Genomic DNA, 24,927 nt, shown 5'->3' with positions numbered 1-24,927 from the left:
GCTGAGTTCTTAAGTCTCCCAAAACAGGAAGAGGCACTTTATGGACTGGTATTTATAGAACATCCTCCACCCAAACAAAACCAAAATAAAGCAAAGAAGTCCTGAGCATCCACTCACACGCCTGTCCTGGTGCCCGAAGCTCTGACAGCCACACCAGCCACCCCACCACCGGCAGGAACAGTGCCCCACAGCAGCCACTGCCGGAGGGAGAGCCGCCACCCTCTCCCTGCCATGCAGGCGGCAGCCCTGGGCCAGGCAGAGGCCAGGTTCACAGCCCAGCTCTGCCACCCCAGCCCGGGAGCCAGAGGACAGGAGGCACCCACCTCCCTGGCCACCTGAGTTCCAGGAGACAAGAGTGAGAGTACCTCAACACCATGTCGCATAACCCACCATTTATTACTTCCTCACCGTGGCACAAAGGGGTTCTCTTTCCAGAGACCAAGCAGCAACACCGGGATGTTCTTGGAAGAGAATTCCCTTTGTTCCCAGCCTTTGTGACTAACTTTAAACCTGTTCACCTAACAGGTGGCTTCGTGGTGGAGGGTGGGCGCTCTGCCGAGAGGCACTTCCTCTGCTTCCCTCGGGAACCACCTTCCGGGACCACAGACCGAGCAGGGCTGAGCCGGCCTCTGACTTTTCTGAGTCCAAGTACATGGAGGCCACACACAGTGCCAGGCCCTGCTGAGCTGGGGAGGGGCCGAATCCAGGGGCCTCGGGGACTGGCAGGTCTGATTTCTGCTCCACCGACCATGTGAGGGCATGTGTGGGTCTCCTGGGCTGGCTTCTCCTGTGAAAACAGGAGTGCAGTCCCTCCCCAGAGGCAGCGAGCCCTGAGGTGGTCCATCTCGGGCCTGATGGCCTGAGCCCGCCCGCCCGCCCCTGAAAAAGCAGCGCACACCTGGGCCCTCCACACAGAGCAGCAGGGCTCGCAGAACCTCTGCCCTTCCAGAACCACTTCCCACGCTCCCTCTTCCACACGCCTCTGTTCATTCCTGCGGAGCAGCAGGGACCGTCGTCAGTGGTCAAGATCGCTGGTCTTCATGGCTCCTCAGCCAGGGCCTTCCCAGCTCCAGGAAGGAAAGAGCAAAGCGGAGTCGCTCACCCTGCTTCGGGGCCTCCCCTCCTGGAGGGGCCTGACAAGAGGCCACGTCCTCACTCCGTCCGAGCACTTCTGCTCCCCTGCACCCCATCTCTGGGGACGCCCACCAGCCCCGTCTACCCTTTGGAGGACTCCAGGGCCAGTGCTCCTCCTGGACAGTTACCTCTGGTTCCTTTCCCGCTACAGCCATCCCAGGCCCCCACCTCCCTGGTCTTCCTGAACGTTCACCACTGAAAACAGCCAGGCCGGCCCAGGGAAGGGGCCCAGGGACGGTGCAGGCTCCGAAGAAGCAGACGTCAACCGGGATTCACTCTGGAGGCCGGAGAAGAAAGGGGCGAACCACCAGGCCCTGGTGAGGGGACGCATCACCGGCCACAGGCTCTCCCAGGGGAGGTGGCGGCGGGAACGGTGGCCTAGAGAAAGCAGTGGCTGCTGGGCCTGTCACGTGCGGGGTCACAGGAACCTCTGCCCGTCCTGTCTCACGGGGTGCGCACAGCCAGCCAGGCTCCCGCACTAGCACCTCTTGTTCTGAGAAATGGCGACGGTCCTGGCTGAGGCTGCCTGGGCGGGTGGCCTCCAGTCCCCCTGCAGTGACATGGCGTATCCAAGGGGTCCGCCTGCACTGGCGCTCTGAGAGGGTCTTCTCCATAGCACCCAGCTGGGGGAGGACGGTCAGGCTGAGGACTGGGCGCCCACTGGCCCCCACGGCACAGGCAGCTGGTGGGGAAAAGCCCATCCTGCCCCCACGATCGCCCCGGTCCTCACGAAGGTCCCGCTCGGCTGCACTCCGCAGCCGGGGCTACGGTGCCGTCATCACACTCTGTTCGCCATGGTCCACGCTCCAGAGGCGGTAAAACTCAGCGAAGTCCACGTAGGGCTCCACACGGCCATCCTCGCCAGGCGGGAGCGAGTGGGCGGGCCGGGAGCGGAAGAGCCCCCCGTCCGAGCTGGAGCTGCTGCTCTGGGTGTGTGTGTTGGTGGACTGCAGGGTCAGCGTCGGGCTCTGGCTACAGGGACAACAGAGTCAGTCAGGAGCCTTGGCTTCCAGGCCGGGGACAGAGAAGCCCTGCCTCAGGCCACAGGCCTCGAACAAAGGTGACCCAAGAGCCAGCCCGGCCACGTGGTCTTTAGGAGATGAAAGGTCAAATGGGCTTTTAAGCTCTAACTACACATGGCTTTTTAATGAACCAGAACTAAATGGATCCAGTGCTCAGTGACCACGCATGGCTAGTGACCACTGTACCCAGCAATGAGCTGGAGGTCGTGCGCTCCACTCTCCGGCCCCCCCTGATCAACCCCACAGATCGCAGGCCAGCAAGGACTTTTCTCCCAGAAAACCCTCCTTAGCCCTCCCTCTCATCCCCTCTCACCAGCTGGGAGCTGGGTCCCCCATGTTCTCAGAACTTCCTGGCACCCACCCTCTGTCACAGAGCATGTGACAGCTGGAAGTTACCTGCTGGCCCACCGTCCTGCAAACCCTTCGCACTGCCCAGCACCCAGCCGGTCCAGAGTGGGGCCCAACTAATGCTCAGATGCCAAAGGGAGGGAAGGGGCTATTTAGGGGCCCCCAGGGAGTTAGGGTGCAGAAGGACAGCTGGTTCTCCTGCCTGGCCTGGGACCACTGCTGTCATGCTCTGCCTTGGTGGGCACAGCTAGAGGCTTCCTCTCAGCGGCCTGGGGTAGGGAGGCCACCCCAACTGCACTCGGGATGCCCATCACTCCGCTGCCTGCCAGGCCCCTGTAGCCTCTGGTGGCAGCAGCAGGAGGTGGGGTGGGGGGGCAGGGAGAGGGGAAGGCCCTCTCCAGGCACAGGGAAGCAGTGTCACTCCCTTCCTGAAGGCCCTTCCAATTGGGCATTTCCTCTGAGTGGGCTGGGTGTGGCATCTCTATTATTCTGTGCAGTGCAGGCCGAGGCCGGAATGTGGAAACCAGACCCTCGTCTCCTGGTGGGTGGGAGGGGTGGGGGTATACATTCCACAGAAATGAGGGGGTGGGGTGGACACCAGACCTATAGGCAGGTCCGCAGTAAGGAAGTGGCCTCCCGCCCTCCTCAGGCTCCAGACCTCCTGCTGCCTCTGCCCCTCCCCCCCTCAGACTAGAGAACTCACTTCAAAGCTACTCAGACCTTTCAGTGAGAGAGCCCTGGCTCTGACAAGCCGGTGCAGGCCACGCATGTCCCGCCCCCCAAGCACGGATGCCACTGGGAGGAGAACCTTCCCATTCAGTGAGAACTCGTACACGGGCCCACAAGAAAATGTGACCAGCAGGCTGTCAACATCAGGTGCCTGTCCCTGCCCCGCAGCCTCAGCCCCTCTGCCCTGGAAACCCGCCCCCTCCCAGTCCCACTGCAATGAGCTGCTGGAACCTGCAGCGCTGCCTCTCCCAGCCTCAGCGGCTAAAAAGAACTCCCAGGAAGGGAGGCGGGCATTTGAGAAGTTAAGACCCCAGGGCGTCTCACCCAGGATCACTTAGCTACAGGACTTGGCCCCTGGCATTCCTGTTCAGAGACCAAGGGCTGTCCCCAGGAAGCAGGCCTGAGAGTGGAGATGGGTGAGGGCTTACTTGGTGAGGGTGGGAGTGGCTTCGTCCAGGGTGGAAGCGCTGTGGGCCCCATTGACCAGCTGGCCCTGCGAGGGCATGACGAGGGAGAGGGTCACGCTGGTCTTGCTGGTGCTCTGGGCGCTGGAGTAAGGCACGGATACGGGGTATACACGTCCTCCTGTGACTTTGGAAGGAAGAGAGAGGTGGGCCCCGGGGAGTGGCTGGCGTGGTGGGAACAGGGGCACTCCAGGACCTGACGGGAGCGGTGTCTAAGGGCTGAGAGGAGAAGGTGGTGACCCAGCCTGGCTCCCCGAGCTGCAGCGTGGCCCTCTGCCTCTTGGGACAGAGAAGGGGAGTCCAGGGGCAAAGACTGCCGGCTGGGCAGGGGCTGGCGCTCAGCAGCTCCTGTGCTCAAAGCAGGAGGAGGATCAAGCGCTGAGCTGCTTGATGAAAGGGTTACTGCCTGGCTTCCCGCGACGATGCTCTAATCCGAGGGGATAAGCGTGCTCCTAGTTGAGGCTGGCCCAACAAAAATATGGTTGCAATAACAGCAAGCTAGAGAAACTCCATAACCCTGGTGTCCGCCGGAGAACAAAGCCATCTGGGCATGCCTGAGCGCTAAGGCTTGTTTGAAAAAAGAAGAGAAAGTGCAGCCCAGGAGCCAACAGTCTGAGCAGCACGGGAGGAGGTGCAGAAAGGACGACTGCCTGGCCTCCTGAGCAATTTGACTCCAAGACTCAAGAAGTAGAAAGTTAAGCGCATTACTCTCACCCCAACATGGCTCAGGGACAGAGCCAGGCTTCGGGGACCTTCTGTCCACATGCCTCGCCTCGCCTGTCTCTTCCTCCCAGAGCCTCAGTTTCCCTTTCTGTAAAAGGGGGGTGCTATCTCCTTGAGGGCTGTCAGTGAGGACTAGAGGAAACATTCGGGTCAAGTGCCAGGCGCAGAGTAGGCCCTCAGCTGGGGAGCCATCGTCCCTATCATGTGGCCTGGTGTCTCTGAAGCTCTCTCTCTCGGGTCATTAGGTCAACCAGGGCAGAGGGTATTTCTTCATTTCATAGACAAGAAGGAAAACCAATCAAAGGCGGCTCAGAGGCCCAGATCAAAGCTGCTCACAGCCAGGCCTCCCCCTCTACCTGCTGCGCTCCCGGAGCAAGGCCTGGCGCCTCCGCCACTCCGCAGCCCACGCGGCCCACGGCCTCCTCAGGTGGCTTCCTGTCCGCCCTGCACTCACCTGGGGCAGGGGATGCTGTGGGCTGGCTCATCTCGCCCAGCGGGTAGCCAAAGTTCCTCACCAGCAGGGTCATGTCCTCGTGCCTTGGGCAGAACTTGGCACGCTCGCCGCCACTAGCAAAGGTGTCACCGTGGATCCGCTTCACCCGGTCCACCACGGCCTGGGCCACCGCGTCCAGGGAAGTCTGCTTGGCGAACTCAGTGTCAATCATAGCAGCAATTTCCTGGGAGGGAGGGGCAGAGACCTGGTGAGGAACAGGGGGCCCAGGGACTGTGGGCCGTGACTCCAGAGCCTCACCAAGACACTTAGGGGTCACTGGTCAAGCAGGCGAAGGAAGTCCCCACCAGCCACACCTGCAAACCAAGCTTTTCAAGGGATTCAGGATAATCCTTCTGGAACTTTCTCATTAGACAAGGTGTGGCCTTGTGATCTCTCTTATTGTTGGCCTCCACACCAATAAAACAGGGAGAATATCCACCTCCCTGGGTTACGACGAGGATGAAGTAACATAATGGATGTGAGGGCATTGCGGGAACTGCTAGAAAGCCCTGTGTAAGTACATGCCCACCACGCCAGGCACGTGTCCCCTAACCTCTAAGGGACCCAGGAGACTTGCAAACAGAGGAGCAATTGTGTTGATTAAGCCTTTTTTCCTGGAACAAACTCATTATGGGCTAGGATATGCCAATTTTGTCAGCAAATGGGGACACGGAATGAAGGCAGAGAAGTCCACTGACCAGTGTATCCTAGAACCCAGTAAGAAGCCACTGGATAATTCTATCTTGAAGACCAAAGAAAAGGAAAAAAAATCACATTGATGATACGATCAGAAACACAAAATCCTCTACATGCTGGCTGGCCAGTCTCTTGGAGGTAGGGGGCAGAGGCAGGCAACAGGAAATGACCTGGGGCCAGTCAGGTGGGCTCAAACCCCTCCCCCCCCGCCCCACTGTCCACCTAGGTCACCTCAGGCGAGACCCTGAACTCTGCACCCCAGGCTCCCTGAGTGGAAGTGATGTGAGCTGCTGCCCGTTACAGTGCTACTAGAGGAATAAGATAAAAAGATGAAAACCTTGAACACAGGCATCAGGAGAGAGGGCGGCATGTAAGACTTTCCCTCGTAACCTTTAATTAGCGAGGACAAAGCAGGCGGTCTCCCTCCAGGGAGCACGCCCATGCCATTCCCTTCCCGCTCTCCATCCCCCACAGGCCGTATCCCCTAACCTCTAAGGGACCCCAGGAGACTTGAAACCAGGGGAGCAGCGGCAGCTCATGCCGGGCTAACCCCCTGAACCTGTCTCCAAGGCCCACTTCTCTCTGACTTCCCAGTGAGCTAGAGCAGCCCAGCCTAAGTATATATTTTTGCTGCAGGCAGTCAATTCTTGTTTTTCTAAAAAAAATAATAATAAAGAAAAGAAAGGAAAAAGGCAGAAAAGTTACCTTCCTACAAGACTCACAGATGGAAGGAGAAACACGACCTGAACTTATCTGACCAACCAGCCATCCAAGGTCAGGTAGCTTCCCTTCAAAGTCATCCCTGAAGCGACTGCGTGACCACAACCCCACAACGGTGGGTGTTATCATCCCCATCTTAGACATGAGAACAAACTGTAAATTACCCACAGCTCAGAGAGGAAGGGGAAGGGTGGCGCGGACTTGGACATGGCTGGCACGACTCCTTGGCCAGTGCTCTGTGCGCGAGGCCACACTTCTGCGCTCCCCTCCTCGGCCCAGGACCTTTCCCGGACAATCTCCAAAGCAGCCCGAGCCCACACGATTCACGTCCACCTCGCCCACTTCCCTTCAGGCTTTGCTCAAGGCTCTGGGGCTGCTTCAAGCCCAGCACGAGGAAGGTTTTGGGGGATGGGTGTTCTCGGAGCTCTGGGCGTTTTCTTCCCCAGCTCTGAGCCCAGAGAAGATACCTGGCAATGGCACTTGAGAAAAGGAGCCGGGGCCCTGAGCACTCTGGTGCCGAGCAGGAGGGCCGGCCAGGCCCCCAGGGGAGCATGCCACGTGCAGGCTGGCCCGCTATGCTCTGCTTAGGCCCAGCTCACCTGGTTGGCCTGCCCAGGCCCATGGGCTGCCTCCAGGGCCTTGTACAGCCCCTCGGACATCAGCACCAGGAAGCCAGTCACCCCATCCAGGGGCTGTGCGCCGTGGATTTCAGGCTCCGCGATGATCGGCTTGGACTTAGCAGCGCTGCGGGGAGAGAGTAGAGGGGAGAGCTGTGCTTGGAATGGCCTCCTAGGGACATTTATTTTGCTAAGGGGAAGAATCTACCCCAGAATGTAAAATAAAACACACATCTGGCAAGATGAGAACAAAGAAAAACCAGAAAAACAGACCTGTCTCTGAGCACAGCTACGAAAATCAAGTTCTGAGGGCCAGAAGGCTAGAGACGGCTGGGCCTAGGGCACAAAGGTTAAATGCCCAATCCCGGCCCCAATCTGCAGCTCCTGCCCACAGAGCCTGGGCAGTGCCAGGGGCAGGGTGGGCAATGAGAGGGTGGGGTTCTCTTTTGAAAGCCCACTTCTCCTCTGGGCTCCTCCAAAGCAAGTGTCAGGCTGACTCAGACCTCACCGGCACGCCCTGCACAGGGTCATCTCTGATGCACTATCAGCCAGCAGTGCCCGAGAGGTCTTGCCCGTGTACACACACACAAGCAGCTATGTGATGTTCTGGTAACAGAATCCGGAAGAGCGGGGTCTGGAAACACCCCGAGGGCCCTTCCATAGGGGCCAGTAGCGAGTGCTGACACAGCACACACTGAATTCCAGCAGCTGTGACCAAGAACACACCAGCCTCAACGCTAAGTGTGTAGAATGGAGGAAAGGACACCTAATGGACAGTGAGCTACAGAATACTGGAAAGGGTGTGCTAGCACTTAGTGCATGTTTTTAAAAGGACACCTACCCCTGCCCCACTCCCACCCACACACACCCACACACACACACGCGCGCGCACGCACACACAGGAACTCTGGGCAGGGCACACAGGAAACCAGCAGCTTCTGGGGAAGAGCCCCGTCTCGGGGCAGGAGAAAACGTACTTTGCACAGTAGATCCTTGGCCTGTTTGAAACCACATCTGTACTTTCCAACAAAGGAACAGAACCCTACAAATTAGAGACAAAAGGTTCCAAACACAACTGCCTAAATCCTGTGGGAGGATGGAGTTCTAACTCTGCTTCTAAGACATGACAGGTCTGCCCTCTGATGAGGGGTCTTTGGCATGATTCCTCCATGGCTCTGATTGTCACATTAAATGCCATGATTGTACACACACCTATTTTTCCAATCAATGTGCTGGGAATGCAGGCTGCCTGGGTTCAAGTCCTGCCTCTGCCCATGGCTAGCCCCGTGATCACAGAAGCTGCCTACTGTCACCATGTCAGCTTCCTCGTATGAAAATACCTTTGGGTAACAACAGTACCTACCGCCCTAACTGGTTTGGCTCAGTGGATAGAGCGTCGGCCTGCGGACTGAAAGGTCCCAGGTTCGATTCCGGCCAAGGGCATGTACCTTGGTTGCGGGCACATCCCCAGTAGGAGGGGTGCAGGAGGCAGCTGATCAATGTTCCTCTCTCATTGATGTTTTTAACTCTCTATCCCTCTCCTTCCTCTCTGTGAAAAATCAATAAAATATATTTTTAAAAAAAACCCAAAAAACAGTACCGACCTCCTAGGCCTGAGGGAGGACTGAGTAAGAGAATGTATGTACAGAGCTGTGCCCAGTGCTGCTATGATCACTGGGTGGCAGCCGGAAGGGAAATATCCTTGGAGGGAAATGTACAGCTCGTCTCACACGTCTGCCCTGGCCCTCGCCATAAATAGCACTGACCAACAAAGGCATTTGGTCTGTCCCTACCCACCCCAGGCTGCTCAGGCTAACCTTGGCCTTCCTGCTAGCCCTGAGGCACTGGTTGCTGCCCCTGGCTTTGACCCTTTGCCAGCCTAGCTCTACAGGACTCTGACCCTGACCTCACACCAACCTCTGGGAGGAAGGAAGGGTCTCCTTGGGCTCTGAGCTCCCGTAACTGCACCTCTGTTCCCAGAGCCTATCGGGGCGGGGGGAGCACAGCGGGCTGGCCACCTACCTGAGCAGGTCGATGTCAGTGTAGCCGTATTTGACCTTGTAGTCTCCGATGCGCCTGGTGCTCTCCTGCCCACAGATGATCCCCACCTGCTTGATCTTTCCTGCGTCCAAACCTACCAGCGGGAGAACAACACAAGCCAGACCTTGCTCATCATGAGGAACAACAAGAAGGGGACACACATCTGGGGAACAGGAAATAGTCACACCAGGCGGCCTGGAGAGCGGCTAATCCAACAGCCCCCAGGTCCTCAGCCCCCGTCTCCATCAGAATCCCCCTCGCAGGAAGGCTTCCCCCACAGCCCATCACATCCAGCACCGCCCAGTACAGCTGCCTGGGAAGCGTCCGGGAGGCGGCGGCAGTGGCTGAAATCTCAGGACTTCTTTGGCCTCAGTCTCCACCAATAACAGTGAACGTGCCAGGTAGGCTTGGAAGCATTTTACATGCGTTAACTCTTAATCCTCAACACACCCCGAGGCAGGTGTTACTATCATCTCATTACCCAGATGGGAAAACTGAGGCACAGGAAACGAGTAAGTTTCAAACATCACCAACTAGTAAGCAACAGAGCTGGGCTTCAACCCCGGGCAGGCTGGTCACAGTCCATCTACTCACACTCTCTCCACATGACCACCAAAGAGGGCAAGGGTGAGCCACGAGGCTGCCCCTAACACTGACCCGCGGCCCCTGTCCCCACTCACCCAGCTGTGAGAGGCGGAAGAGCTCGTCCTCGTTCTCCGTGGTGTGGTCCACGTTCAGCTGTGTCACCTGCAGCCCGTCCACCGTGGATTTGCATAGAAGTGCACGGTTCGTACCTGCAGCAGAATGTGAGCAGCTAAGCAGACTGAGCAGAGGGAGGAAAGGGCCACGTTAGAGAGAGAGAGAGAGAGAGAGAGAGAGAGAGAGAGAGAGAGAGAGAATGGAAATCCTGAAACAAGCAAAGAAAATAGGCTCAGACCCCTGGGTGAGCCAGCAGTCGTAAGAGCTGGCAATATTAAGGAATTAGGTTAAACTTTTCCATCCTAGCATGATTATGATTATGATTTTAATAAGAGAGCTTTTGTCTAGGGAGATACACTGACATATTTACAGATACCAGGCCACGATGTCTGGTGTCTGCTTCACAACAATGCAGGGACCCAGGGCTGCAGATGAAATGAGACTGGCCGTGAGGAGATGACTCCCGGGGCTGGCGATAGGCACAGAGGGCTCATTAAATGCGAGCCCCTCTATTTTTTCTACATTTCTAAATTTGTTCTATAATGAAATCTTAAGGAAAGGAGGAAGAGAGGAGGGACATTATCAGTGGGGTCTCTCTAGCACCCCTACAGTAATCGGCACCCTGGGCTATGGCCTTCTCAGGGTCCCAGATGGCCTCTTCTTTGCCCACAAATCCTACAAAACGTCCCTGTGACCCCTCACCCTCCAGCCCACACCCAGCCCACCTCGCCACCCTCCAGAAGAGGAAGCCGCTGAGGTGACCCGGACAGGGACACAACTCCCCAAGGCCACAAGTGAGGGACAGCATGGGGATGAGAGCTTGGCCGCCCGCATCCCGCTGCTACTTCCACTCTCCTCACCGGGACTGAGACACTCCTCTTCTTTTGAAAGAGAACCCAAACCAATTTCTTATTATGTTTTTATTGCTTTTAGAAAGAGGAAGGGAGAGGGAGAGAGAGTTAGAAACATCGGTAAGAGAGAAACATGAATGAGAGAGAAACATCGATCGGCTGCCTCCTGCACACCCCTTACTGGGGATCAAACCCACAACCCGGCATGTGCCATGACTGGAAATCGAACCAGTGACCTCTTGGTTCATGGGCGGACACTCAACCACTGAACCACACTGGCCGGGCAGGATGAAACACTCAAAGAGTAACAGGGAAACCCACCCAATGGCCTTGGCAGACGGGCTGGAGATCCCATGTATCTGGAAAGCAGCTGCCCGAAGAACGCACAGTCCCCCAAGCTGGCCTTCTCCCCCAGCCCTCCCCAGGGACGGACAGGCGGCTCACCGACATTGGCGACGTAGAGCTTGTTGTTGAGAAGGACAGCCACGACAGCCATGGCTCCTCCTGAAATCTCCCTCTCCAGCACCTTGAGTCTTTCAAGGATCTTCTGATACTGAGGAGGCAGCTGGTGCTGGGGGACACCCTGCAAGCCACCATTAGGGGTCAGAGCAGGCCGGGTCCTCAGAGACTGTCCCCCCCCCCCCCCCGCCCCCTAAAGAGCAGGGGCTGGAGGCCCGGCCAGGATGAAGCTGCACTTCCAGGCAGGCCTCTCTAGGAAAGCCAGAGGTGACCTCATTGTCCTGCCGGCTCTGAAAGTGCTGGTGCTGATATGAGTGGGTAGGTGACAAGGCTGTGGGCAGACTCAAGTTGAGGACTGACCTGAAAGGGCCTTTCCTCACACCCTCACTGCCCGCCCCATGCTCAGCCTGAGTAAAGCTGCCCACAGCAACCAATGAGGCCCTTGGAGTGTCCACCCATCGACCCCCACGTTCCCCAGTCAGGAACTGTCCCCTAACTTGTGCTGCTCTGGCCCAGTGGTGCCAATGGCTTGGGTGTGATGTGGCAGATCAATCAGTGCTCCTACAAAGCCAGCCTGACGTGCCCCTCCTCGGGGGAGGCTAGGGAAGTACCTCTGGCAGCTGGGACTGCAGGCTCGCCTTCTCAGCCAGAGCATCGTCGATGGACTCCAGGAAGCTCCTCTCCACCACGTCGAAGGCCTAGAGGCACAGAGAGGACAGGGACAGGTGTCAGGGCAACGGCCGGTTCAAAACACCACTGCCACCTGATGCTGCGACGCCCGACTACAGTGAGAAACTGTTCTAAGTGCAGGCCATCATGGGTGGGGGCTCCGCACGTGCACTGCAGAGCAAGAGGCTGAGGCTAAAGACGGAGGTTAAGGGCACGGGCTTGTGGTCAGGCCACCTGGGAGTGAACTCCAGCTCTGCCGCTGGCCAGCTGGCAGCCTCGGTCTCCTCACTTCAACAGAGGTAAGTGTTGTTCTGAGTGACTGAGCACTTGGTACCTGGCTCAGAGCAAGTCTAGATCAATGACAGCCGGTGTCATGACCACATCCTGCTGGCCCTGGACACTGGCCATGCTGCTGCCCCTCCTCGGGGGGCCAGCTAGAGTCACGGGCACAGGGCCCCGAGGCTGGAGGGTGCCCTGGGCCTCAGGTGCTGAGGCAGGGAAAGGGCTGGGAACGCTGTTTTCGAGGAACAGGAATCCATCCTCCTCATCCGAACTAAGTGCCTCCAGATGTGCTTCCAAAAGGAGATGCCAGGAAGGAATCTCCCAAACAGCAGCCGAGAGACATGCCGAGCTGGCAGGGGAGCCCCAAGCAGCCGGAGGCGAGGAGGCGAGGCCCAGGGTACCGGCAGTGACTGGAGGCTGAGCACCTGAGCCACCCCCCAAGGAAAGGAACCATCCTAAATCACCCCCTCCCCTCTACACGCCTTCGCCCAAGGTCCCACCCCTACTTCCTGTTCCCCAAGATGATCTCCAGAGCCAACCCTGCCAGTTGTGGGCAAGGACCGTGACGGCTGCCTGCTCCTGGCCTCCCCGAAACAGGGAGCCCCTGCCGCTGGGAGAGGCTCCCAGAGCGGGTCCCCTATAGGAGAGAAGGAGCGGCAGGGTCTTCAGACCAGCCCTGGCGAACCCACACTTTACAGTTGCAGGGTCAGGCCTCTGGGGGAGATGATCCACCGGCTGCAGTCAGCTGCCAAGCAAGTACCTGCAGCAGCACACGGCGCACATCGGCCTCCGTGTGCTCGGAGTTGAGCTGGCCCAGCAGGAGCTCCGCGGACAGCCGCTGGGCCACGAAGTTGGTCACCCGGTTGCCATCATAGCCGTTGAAGACCCCATACAGGAAGCAGTTGTTCTCACTCCTGGAAGAGAGGGAAGAGGCGGTGGAAACCAGGGCTCACAGAAGGACGCCAGTTCCAGCGTGAGGGGAGGAGGGACAAAAATTGGGGGAGACCAAAGATACAGCAGCTGTGGCTTCAGGTGCCCACTTAGGTCCCCCACTTTGCCCATCATTTCACTCAGGCCACGACCTTCAGGGATGTTCCCCACCCACTGTCGCAAGCCTAGGCTGGTCTAAGGTCCAGATGTGGAAGGGATAGCAGCACACGCCACCCCCATGGGCCACAGCTCGCTGGCAAGCCCCATGCAGGACAGTTGCAAAACTGCTGCTTTTGCTTGTCTGCAATGCCCAGGGGAGCACCCGCACTCTCACCTGAACTTGAGCCAGCTGTCCTCCGGCGGGTGGCTCTCGGTGCCCTTGCCATCAGCAGAATAGCTTCGGTTGGAGGCTGAGCCCACCCCTGAGAGGTGGCAGAGCGGCAGGTCGTCTGTCCAGCTTGGCTGCTGCTCCTGGGAGGGACACCAGGAAGTTATGAAGTGTTACCTTCTCCAGGGCAGGCCCCACCTCACCTTTTTCTTCCCCAACAAAAGCCCCTCAGGCCCAACCCCCCCCAGAGGCCTCTACTTCCTTCTGGAAATCAATGACCCTGGAGGAACAGACACCTGCGGACGGCTGGCATTTTTGTGGCTAGTCCACAAACCCACTCCCTGAACAAGAGGAGGTTCCCAAAGGCAAGGCTCAGCAGTGGTTGCAGGTGTGAGCTGTGACGAAACATGAATGAGACACACAATGAAGCAAACTCTTGGTAGAAAATACTTGGGGCTCCTCTCCTCTCACTGCGGCGGCTCTGACTCCAACGCCCTGGGCACTGGTTAAAACTGCAGGTCCCCAGGCCCCAAACCCAGAACGTCCCCTCCTGGTGGGCCCAGAGCACCTGCATAAGGCAGCTCCTGCCAGGCGACTGAGAAACTACAAGCTAGCCTTAGTCCCAGTCCCTTTTCCCGGCATTGGGGCCTCCACTCCCTGGTCCCCACTCCTCTCCCATCTGCTCCCTGCCAGACCTTCTCCACCTGTGCCAAATGCTTGCAGTGCCCTGTCCACTCATACCCACTCTTCCCCTCCACGTGGAACACTCTCCTGGTCCTTGTCGAGCAACTCTCCACATCCTTTGGGACTCTGACACAGGAATCACCACCTCCAGGAAGTCTTCCTTCAGAAAGACCCTCCCAGGCTTGATTGACAGCCCCCTTTTGTATTCCTACACCTGTCTCCCTTGCTCCTGCACGCCTGTGTCTGACTCCCATTGTAGCCCACTGATCTCAAACCAGGCTGCTTAGTGCTTTACACACACACACACACACACACACACACACACACACATCCAAGCTCCAGTCCAAACACAGATTTTGAATTTCTTAAATCTCCTTAGGGTGCACTCTGAGCACCTGCATTTTTTTAAGCCCCAGAAATGACTCTGACGCAAGGCCCCAGCATGATCCACTCCCTCAGTGAAAGCCTCCCGGCGTGGGCCCCCACCTGAGAACTGTGCCTGCTCCCCAGGGGCATTCCCAGGACCACTGTGCTGAACCGGAGCTACAAAACTAAGTGGGAGAATCCACGTTCAACTGCAAGGAGAATAAAAGGGGGATTGAGCCCGGCCAGTGTGGCTCAGTGGTTGAGCATTGCCCTAAGAAGCAGGAGGTCACGGTTAGATTTCGGTCAGGGGACATGCCTGGGTTGTGGGCTCTATCCCCAATGTGGGGCGTGCAGGAGGCAGCCAATCAGTGATTCTCTCTCATCACTGATGTTTCTAGCTCTCTCTCTCCCTTCCTCTCTGAAATCAATAAAAAAATATATATTTTAAAGTGGGATGGAAGCTTTACTGAAATTTTAAATAAGCAAAGCACTGTGCACAACTTCTTACAAGTGAACAGTAAATCTTCAAAAAAGGACGTGAGAACCACTTCAATAGGCTTTTGCAATCAAACGTGTAAAAAGCCTGTGGTTAGCTTTTGTGGTAAATTTCATCTTCTGTCTATTTACATATTGACAGGAAGTGACTTTATGGTTTTCACCCTTTTTATTCCATTTTAATTGCTTTAATGCTGCATTTATTCTAGCTCTTCAATTCTGTGCTTTTCAGCCTGGAGCTACTTCTATAGTGTGGGAGTTTGCTTTTATTTTTAAACTAACATACAATAAGATGGACTTTTTGGGTGTACAGGTCTGAATTTTAACATGCGTAGCGATTTCTGTAACTACCACTACAATAAGACACAGAACAGCCCCATAATCTCAAACACTCCCTGGTCTAGCCCCTTTGCAGCCTGCCATGCCCTCCCCAGACCTCTAGCAACCACTGACCTAGGTCAGGGCACATGCCTGGGCTGCAGGCCCCATCCCGGTGTGGAGGCATGCAGAAGGCAGCCAATTGATGTTTCCCTCTCACCGATGTTTCTATTGCTCTATCCCTCTCCCTTCCTCTCTAAAATCAATAAGAAACATATTTTAAAAAAAAGAAAAAATTACCCAATGAGCATATTAAGAAGTATCCATGGCGAGGCAAGGCCTCTCTCCTCTTTTCTGTCTTCCCAAGCCTTGTCCACCCACAAAGGCCCTGCTTGAATCCAGAGGCCTGTGTTTCCCAAACTTCAACCATCTTCAAGACATTATCCACTTCAAACTGTTTCCTGAAACTGCCACATTTTCTTTTACGCTAATGACTTCATTTACGATGCAAACTTTTTCAGTATTGTAAGTGGGAAACCAGTATGACTTGCCCTATCTTGAAGATAATAAAAACAAAACAAGGTTATTAAACTCTAGTTGAACCTATTGCCTGCTGCAGCTTCTGAGCCGGAACCCTGTTCTCTCTGCTAACAAAGAGACATTACCAAGAAGCAGAAAGGTGTAAGGACATACTAAAAGCAAATCAAGTCTCTCTCTTAAAAAATATATATTTTATTGATTTCTTACAGAGAGGAAGGGAGAGGGATAGAGAGTTAGAAACATCGATGAGAGAGAAACATCTATCAGCCGCCTCCTGCACACCCCCTACTGGGGATGCGCCCGCAACCAAGGTACATGCCCTTGACGGGAATCAAACTTGGGACCCTTCAGTCCACAGGCTGACGCTCTATCCACTGAGCCAAACTGGTCAGGGCCAAGTCTCTCTCTTGATATCATCAGGGAGTTTAAAGAGAACTGAAAAGCCCTAACCGGTGTGGCTCAGTGGATAGAGCGTCGGCCTGTGGACTCAAGGGTCCCAAGTTTGATTCCGGTCAAGGGCATGTACCTTGGTTGCGGGCACATCCCCAGTAGGGAGTGTGCAGGACGCAGCTGATCGATGTTTCTCTCTCATCAATGTTTCTAACTCTCTATCCCTCTCTGTAAAAAATCAATAAAATATATTTTTAAAAGGGAGAGAGAGAGAGAGAGAACTGAAAAGCAAATAACCTCCTCAATATGCAACAATGAGTTGTACACCGGCATACACCAAACCACCTCAGTGTATTGTGCTAGGGTGAGGGACTGCGGCATGGAAGGGTTACAGAATGTTACAGAATGTGCTGGGAGGGGGGACTGACGTATGGAGGATTATGTCAGGGTTAGGAATCATAGAAGAAAAATTGCTAGAATGTCTTAGAAAAACAATGTGTTATGATACGCTCCAGCCAGGTGTGACTCTGTTTACCTCCCTTTGTGCTTATGGACTTTCTGTGAACTTCTAAGGAACAGCTAATGGAGTGCTTTGTATTTTTTTTCTAACACGGTTTTGCTATAAAGGATCATACTGCACCCCTGATCTCGGCCACATGCTCCGAATCTCCCAGAGGGGGAGATAGGCGCTGTGGTCAGCTGGCCAGCTTAATAAAGGCTCTTAAATTTAAATTCTGAGTCGGTGGTCTATCTCGTTGAGCCAACCCATAACAGTATGTGTCCTAGGTTCTGGGAAAATAGTGACCAAGGTCACGGGGCCCCTTTCCTGAGAAATCCATCCCTGTGACCACATCATGCATTTCAGGCACCCCACTTACTCCCCGTAACCATTTGGCTTTGTAGCAACTCTCATGCTCTAGCCAATACATATATTTTCTTTTTTATATATATAAAGTTTTTTTAAAAAAATAATTTTTTATTGATTTCAGAGAGAAAGGGAGACGGGGAGAGATAGAAACATCAATGGTAAGAGAGAATCATTGATCGGTTGCCTCCAGCAGGCCCCACACTGGGGATTGAGCCCGCAACCCAGGCATGTGCCCTGACTGGGAATCGAACCGTGTCCTGGTGGTTCAAAGGTGACGCTCAACCACTGAGCCACACTGGCTGGGTCAAATACATATAGTTCCAACATTTAATATTACTCTCCGAAGTTGGTGTGTTAGTTATTTAGCAGTGCGTTTCCTTTCTAGGTAGTATGTAAAATAATGATGTGTTGTCCTCACAATTAACGACATCTTAGGTCCAATGACATATGGGCAACTTCTCAGACACTCATGAGCACTCCTTCTGCAGAATGCAGTCTCCCCAGCACCCCAATATTCCCTAGCAACTGGCCGGAGAATTACAGGTCCTACCCATGTAGGGGAGGGAGAGCATGTGGTCCTCCCTGAATTCAGCAGAGGCCCGACATCACTCACACGGCTGTGGCCGGGGGGCTGTGATCGTGTTCTCCCACTCCTGTCCGCCTCCCCGGGGACTTTCCACCCCAAGCCGCCATGGCTGATTCTGTCACAACACCCCAGATGCCCAAGTCTCTTGCTTCCTCTCTCCATATTTCTGAACAATTTTCGGAAAGGTCATGATTTTCTATTCACACAAACCACCCACCTCTCCACCCCAACACACACTGATGCATACCTTCTCCCACGCCCCAAATGCCAGGCCCGCCAGCACCAACAGAAGCGGCGCTTCTGCGCCCGGCATGGGAGTCGGGAGTCGCTGGGAAGCTGAGAAGGGGGCCTCCCACGCTCACAGCCTCGTCACAGAGCCAAGTAAATACAACAGCGAGCATGGACCACTTTAACGCTTTGAAGGTTTACAAATTAATTTCCCACAAGAATGTAACAGAAAGTATGGTAAGAAAGAATGCTGTTTCAAAAATCCTAACTCTAACTTGATTGTGTAAACAGGAGTTTCCAACATCCATATTTTGGTATGAAAAGGTTCTACAGTGATCCAATTGTAGATAACCTATTAAGGGCATTATAAATACCTTGTATAAATATATGTATAAATTAGTTCCTCATATACATATGTGAGCACATCACATAAAAACAGTCCATCATAGCCCTGGCCAGGTAGCTCAGTTGGTTAGTGTCATCCTGATATGCTAAGGTTGTGGGTTCGATCCCCGGTCAGGGCACATGCAATAATCAACCACCCAATGGATGCAAAAATGGGTGGAACAACAAATTAATGTGTCTTTTTCTCTCTCTCTCTCATCAATAAATAAAAAAATTAAATTAAAAAGAATTCCATTTCAACCCTCACAGAGACATCTCAAACTCCTAGGCAGCAGTAGTGGATAAAGCGCGGTTCCAAGGCCAGGCCACAGCTTGAATATCAAATCACAGTATGAAAAGGCCGAGTGTTTTGTGGTGAACGCACCGAATTCCTTAGAGGCAAAAAGGAAGCTCAGAAGGGTAATGCCCCAGGAAGATGGCTCAGGGCGGGGGCAGCAGCTCTTTCTCTCCAAAAAGCTTACAACCCCCGACGCCATCGCCATCTTCCTGAATGACCCCCTTTTCCTTCCCTACTCCTCTGGGACCAACTCCACTCTGGCGCCCCCACCTCTCTCACCAGGGTTTTCATCAAAGGTTCTCTGTTTTCATCACAAATATCGTCCTAATACACTCTTAAGGGGCCACTAATGAGGGTGGAGCACTTACTGTGCTGGAGCAGCCGGACCGAATTCTGCCAGCCTATGAGATGGCTGCAGGGGAAGGCCTAACAGATGTTTTTATTTTAATGGATACACATTTATTTTCATGTACATTAGAAAAATACATAGCTAGCACCTGTGATTGTATAGATAGCTCGAGACATGTCTAAGTTAAACAATTTGATTTCAAGTTGATTTTTAAAAATAATCCTACATAATAAAGAGGTAATATGCAATTAACCCTCACGCCATCTCATATTAATGAGTGCTCATATCGTGGCTGTGCCCACAGCAGAGGCGGGGATCCCGTAACACAAGATGGCTGTGCCTAGAGCGGAGGCAGGGCTCCCATAACAAGCCATAACGAGGGATCAGCAGGGACCTGAGGCTGCGCCCTTCCCTGCGGTGGGGCTTGATGGGGGGCCTAAAAGCGCGCCCCCGGCCCCAGCCCAGGCCGGGGGGCCTCAGGCCACACCCCCTGTCCTGGTGCCAGGCCGGGGGACCTCAGGCCACACCCCCTGTCCCGGTGCCAGGCCAGGGGATCTCAGGCTGCGCCCGCTGCCCTGGCACTGGGCCGGGGGACCTGAGGCGGCGCCCCTCACCCAGCGGGGCTTGATGGGGGACCTGAAGCTGCGCCCTCCTCCTGGTGCCGGGCCGGGGGACCTGAGGCTGCACCCCCCCTCTCCCCCCCCAGCGCTGGGCCAGGGGACCTGAGGGTATGCCCTTCACCTGGCAGAGCTTGACGGGGGTGGGGCCGACCGGGTCTGGATCTCGCCCAATGGGGGTGGGGCCAGCTGGGTCTGGGTCTCGCGTGATTTTGAGGTACACGCGGGTGGGCGGGGACTTGACTCTGGGTCCCGCGGCGCACCCCAGACTCTGACAGGAGGAAGATTTTCATATACATTTTACTAATTTTCTTTCATTTCTGACACTTCTATTATAGAAAAAGGGCAAATAGCAATATTAAAATACTAGAGGCCCGGTGCATGAAAATTCATGCACTGGAGGGGGGTCCCTCAGCCCGGCCTGCCCCCTCTCACAGTCCGGGAGCCCTCAGGGGTGGGAGGTGACCCAGTGACCAGGGGAAGGCAATGCCTCATCACACCTCTGCTGCTGCCACTGCCGGCAGCGCAAGCCTTGGCCGGCCCTGGTTACCTGAGCCTCAGGCAGCCCTGGATGGTTGGGCAGCCACCATCCGAGGCCTGCCTGTGCCTTGGGCCGGCCCTGGGCGGCTGGGGGGCTAAGGGGACTGGGGGACTCCAGAGACAGGTGTGCGGAGCAACCGGGCCCGCCTCCAGGCTTTGTCGCATGCCTGCTGCCCCAGCGGGGCTGAGGGGACTGGGCACCGCCATCTTTGAGGGTGTGGCAGTCAATTAGCATAGTCCCTCCTTATTGGCTGTGGGCACCTCCTTATCTTTGTGATGGTGTGAGGGTCAATTAGCATACTCACTCTTTATTAGATAGTATTTCCTCTAATTAATTCCCTTTTAATGTGCACGAATTTCATGCACCAGGCCACTAGTAAGTACATAATAGTATAGGCAAAATCACACACCTGCTTCTCCCTGACCCCCATGCACTCCTGCATTCCCCACCTCAGTAAAGGGCACTGCTGTTGTTCCAACTGAAACCTTGTAGCCCTTCTTAACTCCGTCTTCCTTTGTCATGCACCCCACATCTGATCTGTCAACAAATTAGATCAGCCCTTCCTCCAAAATACAGCCAGAACCCAGCATTCTCACCACTCCTCGGCCATCGCTCCGGCCAAGCCTCTGCCATCTCACATCTGGACAGCTGAGTACCACTCAGCCGGTCCCAGGCTTCTCCTCCTGCCACTCAAGGGCTTCTCAGTGAAGGGCTTTCTCTAATCACAGATCAGGTCACATTGTGCCCTGAAACCAGACGCGCGTTTCACATCACACTTAGAAAAGAATCCCAAGTCCACCCGGGGACCCACAGGGCTCCCTGGAACGGCGCCACCGCCTTCCCCAGCGTCCGCCTCTCCAGCCACACTGGCCTCCTTGCTGCTCCCTTGGGCAGGAATACTCCTTCCCATGCCCCCACTTCATCTCATCAAATCCTGAGAGGCCCTCCCCTGCCACCTGGTGTGAAATGGCCCTCCACCATTCTGTGTGCGAATCCAGGCCGTTCTTCCTCACAGCACCACCTGACGTCATGCTATAGATGTTACTGTATCATATGTAGCCTGTGCTTGTTCACCGTTTAATGTCTCCCTCCTCGAACAGAACATGTGTCTCATGAAGGCAGTGTCCCCTGCGCCTCCACGGTGCCTGCCACACCGTGACATGTGAGGGCACGAACCGTAGGCACTCACTCATGGCAGAACTGAAGGTGGAAGTTCACGCCGCAGTGACCATGCCAGGCTAGGAGCGTAAACACGGTAATTCATTGACTGCTAACAGAACTTCTAGAAGGAAGTCCTCTTCGGTCGGGGAAACCAAGGTTCAGGAATGTTAAGTGACTTGCCCAAGGCCATACAAGATTCAGACTCTGCTTTATCAGACGGCTAGGTTCTTTTGAACACACCAAGCTATCTTCAAAAGCTCTTCTTTTCTTCAAAACACCTTTGAAGGTGCCACACTGCCTGGGGAAGAAAGGGATACTCCTTGGGATGTCATTCCACCAAGTACTCTGCCACCTGGCCCAGCACACCCTCCATGGCAGCAGTTCCCCAGGCCTCCCGGCAAGCCTGCACTGGCTGGGTCAGAGGCCAGCCACAGCCTCTCAACACATTGACGCGAGAGTAACTGGCACTGTTTAGCGGTGTATGGCTCCTTCTAAACTGTCCTGCACATGTAGTGAGGGTGGGCAGATGTCTTTTATCTTTGTGCCCCCAGGCCCAGCCTGGCAGACCTCACAGCCATCTGCTGCATGATGGTGTCTGAGCTACTCTCACCAGACTCAGGACCGTGGAGGGCAGGACAGCAGACCCCGCACACCACCTGCACACTCAGACACCCTGTGAGCAGAAATGTCTTGATCATTATTAGGGCGGGAGGGGACTTGTGTAGACCTATCAGGCATCCCTTTGCCTTTCATTAAGATGCTCTGTGCTTAAAGCTAACGATGCTATCTTTCAAAGATTCTACCACCACCCAGGAATCCATTCTGGCGCTAGTAAAGCTCACCTTCCCTCTAACCTGAGTCCCGTGGGCTCCAGCACACCTAGAGGGAAGGGAAGCTGGCAGCCAGTCTCCTGGGCAAGCCAAGTCAGCCTACAGCAGTCAGCCTACAGCGATGATCACTTTCAGCATCTGCCACACTCCAGCCAGTGTTTCTGAAATGTTTATCACAACAGGGACATTTATACCACCCTCTGGGAGCTTACAAAGCAGAGGGCCAGGTCTACCTAACTCAATGACTAGGCTGACCTGCCAAGTAGGAGTAAAAAAAAAAAAAGGCGGGGCGGGGGGCAGCCAAAGGTGTGGAGAGGAAGAGGTGTTCACTCCCCCTTCCCCCCATTGGGAGTTGCTGTCCAGGAAGAGGAATTTCAGAGTCTACACAAAGCCTGTCATTAATATGCAGCAGTAAGGTCTCTCTCTCTCTCTCTCTCTCTCTCTCTCTCTCTATCATACACACACACACACACACACACACACACACACACACTCCAGTTACGATGCTTCAAGACCCTCAAAGGTAGGAGGGCCAACGCTGAGCACTGGATCTGGCTATAAATGCTTGACTCACTATTTTACAAATATTTACTGAATGCCCGGCACCTAGTGGAGGTAGGTACTAGTGACACTATTCATTACAAAGCACAAGTCCCTGTCTTCCATGAGTTCACTTTTGCACACAGATCCACAGGCAATTACAGGTCCACAGGCAATTACAAGAGGCTGCGATGTCTGGAGAGGACCCCAGGGAAAGGCCCCCTGCTCGCAGGTAAGAACAGCCCAAGGTGCCACCCTGTGTGTGCACCTACGTGCACACGTGTCAGGAGGATGCAGGGGCTGGAAGACACCAGCGACAAACCCATGAGGGTCCAGACTGCAGGCAGAGACGAGTCTATAGAAAATCCTCCCACTGCCTGCCCTTCACCTTACAGACAAGGAAACCGGGGCCGAACGAGGCATGGGGAGTTACCACCAGGACCAGAACCCATTCCTTGAGCATTGGTGAGAGGTTAAGAGGAACGGCTGCCTGATTTTAACGCTCTCTGCCTCTGCCACTCGCCAGCTGTGTGGCCACGAGCAAATGATGCCTCTCTGTGCCTGTCCCCTCGTCTGTACAGCAGGAATAACCACAGCACCTATCTCCCGGGGCTGTCACGGAAATCAAACTTACAACCGTGAAGCCACTGGCAGTGGTAAGTGGTGCACAAGCGGCTGCTGCTGCTATGGTTACTGTCATCCCACCACAGCTCAGCGCCAGACCCGCACCCCTGCTCCCCCAGCTGCCGGGCGCCACCTTCCCTTCCGGCTCTAGAACTGCCCCCCTCGACGTGCCCGCCACACGCTCGCGCCGTCCGAGACCCGGAATCCAAGCCCCGGACGGCCAGGCCCGCACTGCGCACGCGCCCCCGTCCTGGGGAAACGGGGCGGGCCGGCCCGGGACAGGGGAAGGCGGCGGTCGCACTCCGCCAGGGAGAGGTAGGCGGCCGCAGGCGAGGAGAGAGCCGCGCCTGCACCAGACAGCGCCCCCCCAAACCCCCCCGGATTCCCAACCCCCGGCCCGGAGAGCGGGTCGGTTCCTCACACTCTGCAACAGGCTCCTCCTCTGCGCCGCCATCTTGGAGGGACCCCGCGGGCGCGCCCGCCTCCCGCCTCCCGCCGGAGCAGGCGAGAGGGGTGGCTAGAGCGGCCCGGAGCCGCCGGAGGACCGCGCAGCCAGGAGCATGCGCACAGTGCCACCCCCTGGCCGAGGCGGGACAGGCCAGCGCGGAGCGTTGCGCAGGCGCGCTCTTCCACCTGGAGGCCGGATTGAGGTTCTTTATGAACACGACGCGGGTGGCAGAGGGTGAACTGTTCATTCACTCCGTAAGGAGTCCTTGGGTGACCATGCCTGGCCCTTTAGGGGTGAAGTCGCAAGCAAGACAGGGCCTCAAAAAGCTAACCTTTGAACTGGGGAGGACAATGTTGACACGCATAAGTCTCTCAAGTGGTGCCAAGTGCTAGGAAGAGCCGTTCGTGGACGTGGCATGGGAGGGCGGTGTTCCAGGTAAGGGAAGGCCAGGCCCAGTGGAAGGGACGGCGAGTGTGCGTGTTCTAGAAGCATCTTCCACCATCCTGCACTTTGTTAATGAGATGACTGGGGGCTGAAAGCCCAGGTGACTTCAGGGTCGGGGGGAGGGGCTGTTTGTCAGAGGAACCAGCCCTGTGATTAGAGGGTTGGAACTTTCCACCCCCCAACTCCCACTTCTGGGGAGGAGAGAGGAGCTGGGAATGGAGTCAGTCACTGGTGGCCAGCGATTTAATCAATCGTGCCTACGTGATGGAACCTCTAAAAAACCCCAATGAAGGGGTTTTGAACGCATCCGCGTGCCCGGAGGGTGGCACACCCCAAACTCTGCAGGGACAGAAGCTTTTGTACTCTATGGACCCTACCAGATTGTCCCCTATTGCCTCTTCATCTGACTGTTCGTTTGTGTCCTTTATAACGAACGGGCAATAGTAAGTAAAGTGTTTCCCTGAGTTCTGTGAGCTACTACAGCATACTAGAGGCCCGATGCATGAAAATTCGTGCAAGACTGGCCTTCCTTCCCCGGGCTGCCGGCACCGGCTTCCCTCCTCCAGCCGCCCGCAGGCAACCGGGACCCGGGCTGGCTTCCCTCCGGCCCCGGCTTCATCAGGAAGGACGTCCAGAATGACATCCGGAAGATGTCCTGTCTAATTAGCATATTACCCTTTTATTATTATAGATTATGGAATCTGAGGAAGGGGTCATGGGAACCCCTGATTTGTAGCCAAATTGAACAGAGTGTGGGTAACCTGGGGATCCACTACTTGCGACCGGTATCTGAAGAGGGGCATCTGCCCTTAACCGGTGGGGTCTGTACTAACTCTTGGGATTTAAATTACAGGGCACCCATTCGGTGTCTGCAGAGGATGGAGAACTGCTTGCTGTGGGGAACCCACACATTTGGTGTCAGAAGGGTTTTCTGCCTTGTAGGTAAAAACCCCGTAGTTGAAAACTCCCAGGCCTTTCCTGGCAACCCTGGGAGGGAAGCCGACCCTCCAGG

The 24,927-nt window shown here is 55.4% G+C and overlaps 1 protein-coding gene across 2 annotated transcripts; it reads right to left on the bottom strand.

The window, feature by feature from the left end:
- Positions 1 to 377: 377 nt before the first annotated feature.
- Positions 378 to 23,556, bottom strand: TAB1 (TGF-beta activated kinase 1 (MAP3K7) binding protein 1). Of its 2 annotated transcripts, none has more exons than XM_036297827.1 (11): positions 23,445 to 23,556; positions 13,211 to 13,347; positions 12,707 to 12,860; positions 11,607 to 11,693; positions 10,981 to 11,119; positions 9,667 to 9,780; positions 8,969 to 9,080; positions 6,929 to 7,073; positions 4,875 to 5,097; positions 3,662 to 3,824; positions 378 to 2,106 (listed from the first exon to the last, which is right to left on the bottom strand). In XM_036297827.1, exons 1-11 carry the CDS (start codon positions 23,475 to 23,477, stop codon positions 1,899 to 1,901), a joined length of 1,515 nt encoding a protein of 504 aa, XP_036153720.1. In that variant the 5' UTR covers positions 23,478 to 23,556; the 3' UTR covers positions 378 to 1,898. The 2 variants fall into 2 exon arrangements, with proteins under 2 accessions (XP_036153720.1, XP_036153721.1); XM_036297828.1 differs by having other exon boundaries at positions 3,662 to 3,818.
- Between the last annotated feature and the right edge of the window lie 1,371 nt (positions 23,557 to 24,927).

Source organism: Myotis myotis, unplaced genomic scaffold (assembly GCF_014108235.1).
Source record: "Myotis myotis isolate mMyoMyo1 unplaced genomic scaffold, mMyoMyo1.p scaffold_m19_p_3, whole genome shotgun sequence".
Lineage (NCBI taxonomy): Eukaryota > Metazoa > Chordata > Mammalia > Chiroptera > Vespertilionidae > Myotis > Myotis myotis.
The sequence above is the reverse complement of the archived record's forward strand: the minus strand, read 5'-3'. Positions and strand labels throughout refer to the sequence as shown.

Excerpts from the sequence above, each read along its gene's own strand:
- TAB1 (XM_036297827.1), bottom strand. The coding sequence starts at position 23,477 with ATGGCGGCGCAGAGGAGGAGCCTGTTGCAGAGT. Across the intron at positions 11,120-11,606 it reads TGCAGTCCCAGCTGCCAGAG|GGTGTCCCCCAGCACCAGCT; the intron begins GTACTTCCCTAG and ends GGTGGCTTGCAG. Across the intron at positions 7,074-8,968 it reads ACTGACATCGACCTGCTCAG|CGCTGCTAAGTCCAAGCCGA; the intron begins GTAGGTGGCCAG and ends CTCTCCCCGCAG.